Source organism: Octopus bimaculoides, chromosome 22, assembly GCF_001194135.2.
Source record: "Octopus bimaculoides isolate UCB-OBI-ISO-001 chromosome 22, ASM119413v2, whole genome shotgun sequence".
NCBI lineage: Eukaryota > Metazoa > Mollusca > Cephalopoda > Octopoda > Octopodidae > Octopus > Octopus bimaculoides.
In genome coordinates this window covers 15,390,981-15,393,849 of record NC_069002.1, presented here as the reverse complement: position 1 = coordinate 15,393,849, position 2,869 = coordinate 15,390,981, and the positions used below count along the sequence as shown (strand labels likewise).

The 2,869-nt window shown below is 38.2% G+C and overlaps 1 protein-coding gene across 1 annotated transcript in view; it reads left to right on the top strand.

Moving 5' to 3' along the window:
- The first annotated feature begins 2,464 nt into the window (after nucleotides 1-2,464).
- The window catches only part of LOC106880038 (uncharacterized), a 456,507-nt gene continuing 456,102 nt past the window's right edge, over nucleotides 2,465-2,869 (top strand). Inside the window, exon 1 of the mRNA XM_014929839.2 lies at nucleotides 2,465-2,614. Coding sequence (XP_014785325.2) covers nucleotides 2,551-2,614 — 64 coding nt within the window. The 5' untranslated portion in view covers nucleotides 2,465-2,550. The remainder of the gene's footprint in view (nucleotides 2,615-2,869) is intronic.

The following is a 2,869-nucleotide window of genomic DNA, read 5'->3' as shown; positions in this document are numbered from 1 at the left end:
CTCCATCTTCAGTTGCTCTTTCATTTCCTTTTCCATTATCTCGTTGAACTCTAGTACAAGAAGGTACTTGTATCCTTCCGTTTCAATTTGCTTAATCAAATCTCTATTCGGTTATTCGGTAATTATTATTATTATTATTATTATTATTATTATTATTATTATTATTATTATTATTATTATTATTATTAGTCAGTAGTTTTACTTTTATAGCGTGCTTTCAGTGTGTGCCCTGGGTATGTGCTGTGGTTTGCTGTGATGCTCTTATGGTTACTGTATTGAAAGTGTTTTGCGTAGAATGTGTGCAGTGCCCAGTAGTGCAATTTTCTGTATGTTATATATATTTGTAAGTCCTGGTGTTTTTGTTATGTATTTGTCTGAATATATTTTTATCATACCTAAGGCGCCTACTATGATAGGAATTGTTTCTGTTTTTAGATTCCACATTCGAGTTATCTCTATTTCCAAGTCTTTGTATTTTGAAAGTTTCTCCATTTCTTTTAGGGAAACGTTGTCATTTGCTGGTATTGATACATCAATTAGAAAGCATTGTCCCCACAAAATTGCTTGACAACCGATGCTGATGTGTTTACGTCCCCGTAACTTAGCGGTTCGGCAAAAGAGACGATAGAATAAGTACTAGGCATCCAAAGAATAAGTCTTGGGGTCGATTTGCCCTAAAGGCGGTGCTCCAGAATGGCCACAGTCAAATGACTGAAGCAAGTAAAATAGTAAAAGTGTAAAAGAGTAAAAGAGTATGGCTGCTAAGGAAGCCATCATAATCCTGATGGGGGGTCGGTGACGTCAACGGCTAAGGGTTCTTAGCTGGAACATAGGACTTGTTCAAATCTAATGATGCACAATGATTGTCCGCCATTTTAACAACTCATCTGCACGCATAGCACCATAGTTGATTTGTTAATTTAGGCAAAAGTATAAACTAAAGGCCGAGTACGACTGATGAAAAGTAACTGAAGAGCGCGCGCGCGAGAGAGTGCGTTTCATTGAGTGAAACTAATAAATGCGTGCGGATGAGTTGTAAAAATTGGTGGAGAATCATTGCGTGTCATTAGATTTGAACAAGTTCTATGTTTCTGATGTCTCTAAAGTGGCAATTGTTTTAATGCATCTTGCAAGCTCTTTACCGACCTCAACCTGTGGTTGTCTTCAGCGCATAATTCTTAAGGGCTCAACACTTCAAAAGAAAAGTAATGAAGTTGTAATGATAAATATATATCGCGCACCCTCACTGCAATTTCTTCCCTGCACCGGTCGCTAGCAAATCATGCAACGCCACTGGCTCAATTAAAAGGTCTTTTTAATGGGTTGGTCAGGAGTTGGGTCCAGTGCCCATAAACATTTTTAGAGCCTCCGAGAAGGAAGAGCAGCGGCTTAACAGAATCCTTAATGTCTCGGACAATATGCTTTGTGGTATTTGTCCGGGCTCTTTATGTTGTGTGTGAGAAGATCTGCCTCTCCTCTTCACTCGTAGCATCAATCGTTTTCAGTTGTTTGGTATCCGTAGGTACCCTATCTAGGACCTAACTTCTCGCTAGGATCTAACTGCAGATTCCCTCTAATCCCTGTGTCTAATACACGTCCGTCCCCGACGACCGCCGCACACAGCCAAAGAGGACAACACTAGTCCTGATTCCGTTCACGTGACTTTCATCGCTCTTGTTCTTCCGGTAAGAACCCTTAGCCATTGACGTCACCGACCCTATACTTCCGGTTTACCTCATTCCCTTTAAATTCTGAGTTCAAATCCCACTAAACTCAACTTTGCCTTTCATTTCTCTGACGATGATAAAATAACGCACCAGTCATCTATGGGCCTCAATAATATCAATTACCCCCTCCCCTCAAAATTACTGGCTTTGTTCCTAAATCACAAGTATTGACTTCGGAGCTGTGGTTTGGCAAAATCCTTATAGCATCAGACAAAATATCTGGTCATCTTTGTTGTTTATGTTCTGAGTTCAAATTCCTCTGAAGTTCCCTTTATTTTTCAACCAGTCGGGGTCGATAAATGAAATACCAGTCAAGTTCTTGGGTCCATGTAGTCGACAGTTTTCTCCTTGTAACATGTCTGGTCTTGTGCGCCTATAAGGAATTATTGTTTCCATTGCCTCCACGGAAAAATGAAGCGAAATACTGGTCCCGAGAATAGAACAGGGGATAAAACTAAAGTCAAGTTAATTCAAACTCGATAACACTTTCTAATTCAGAGAAGTACTGTTCCTTATTCAATTCAATACATGATATAAATCGTACTTATTGAATTAAATCAACCATGCAAGAAATGTGTGAAAAGAAGGATTACAAGGGGAGAGATCGTACTCCAAAATCACAATGTAATCTATCCAGTTTAATGTCCTGCTTGATGAACTCGGTCTACTATCGCTTGGCAATTATCTTCCATTCAAACCGCACCCATTCAGTGTTTGAGAAACGCCTGTTGGGTAGGTGTTATTCCAGGTCGAACTGTTACGACTATAAAAGAAACAGTCAGGTGAATTTTCTGTTCAGACGAAATAGGTGTACAGCGAGACGATGACGCTGACCACGCTACCGTGGTTTTGTTTCATACTCTGGCTGCTGTTTGGGTCTTCTCAAGGTATTTACAAAACCTTTGTTTTTGTTTTTTTGTTTTCACATTTTAAATTTCTTTTTCGTGTATTTGTATTACAATTTCTATAATGAATGTATATTTCAGGGCATTTATAACATGCTGTGAGTAAGTGTGTGCATATAATGTATGTATGAATGTATATATGTATGTATGTATGTAAGTATATATATGTATGTTTATATGTATGTATGTATGTATGTATATATATATATATATATATATATATATATATGTGTGTAT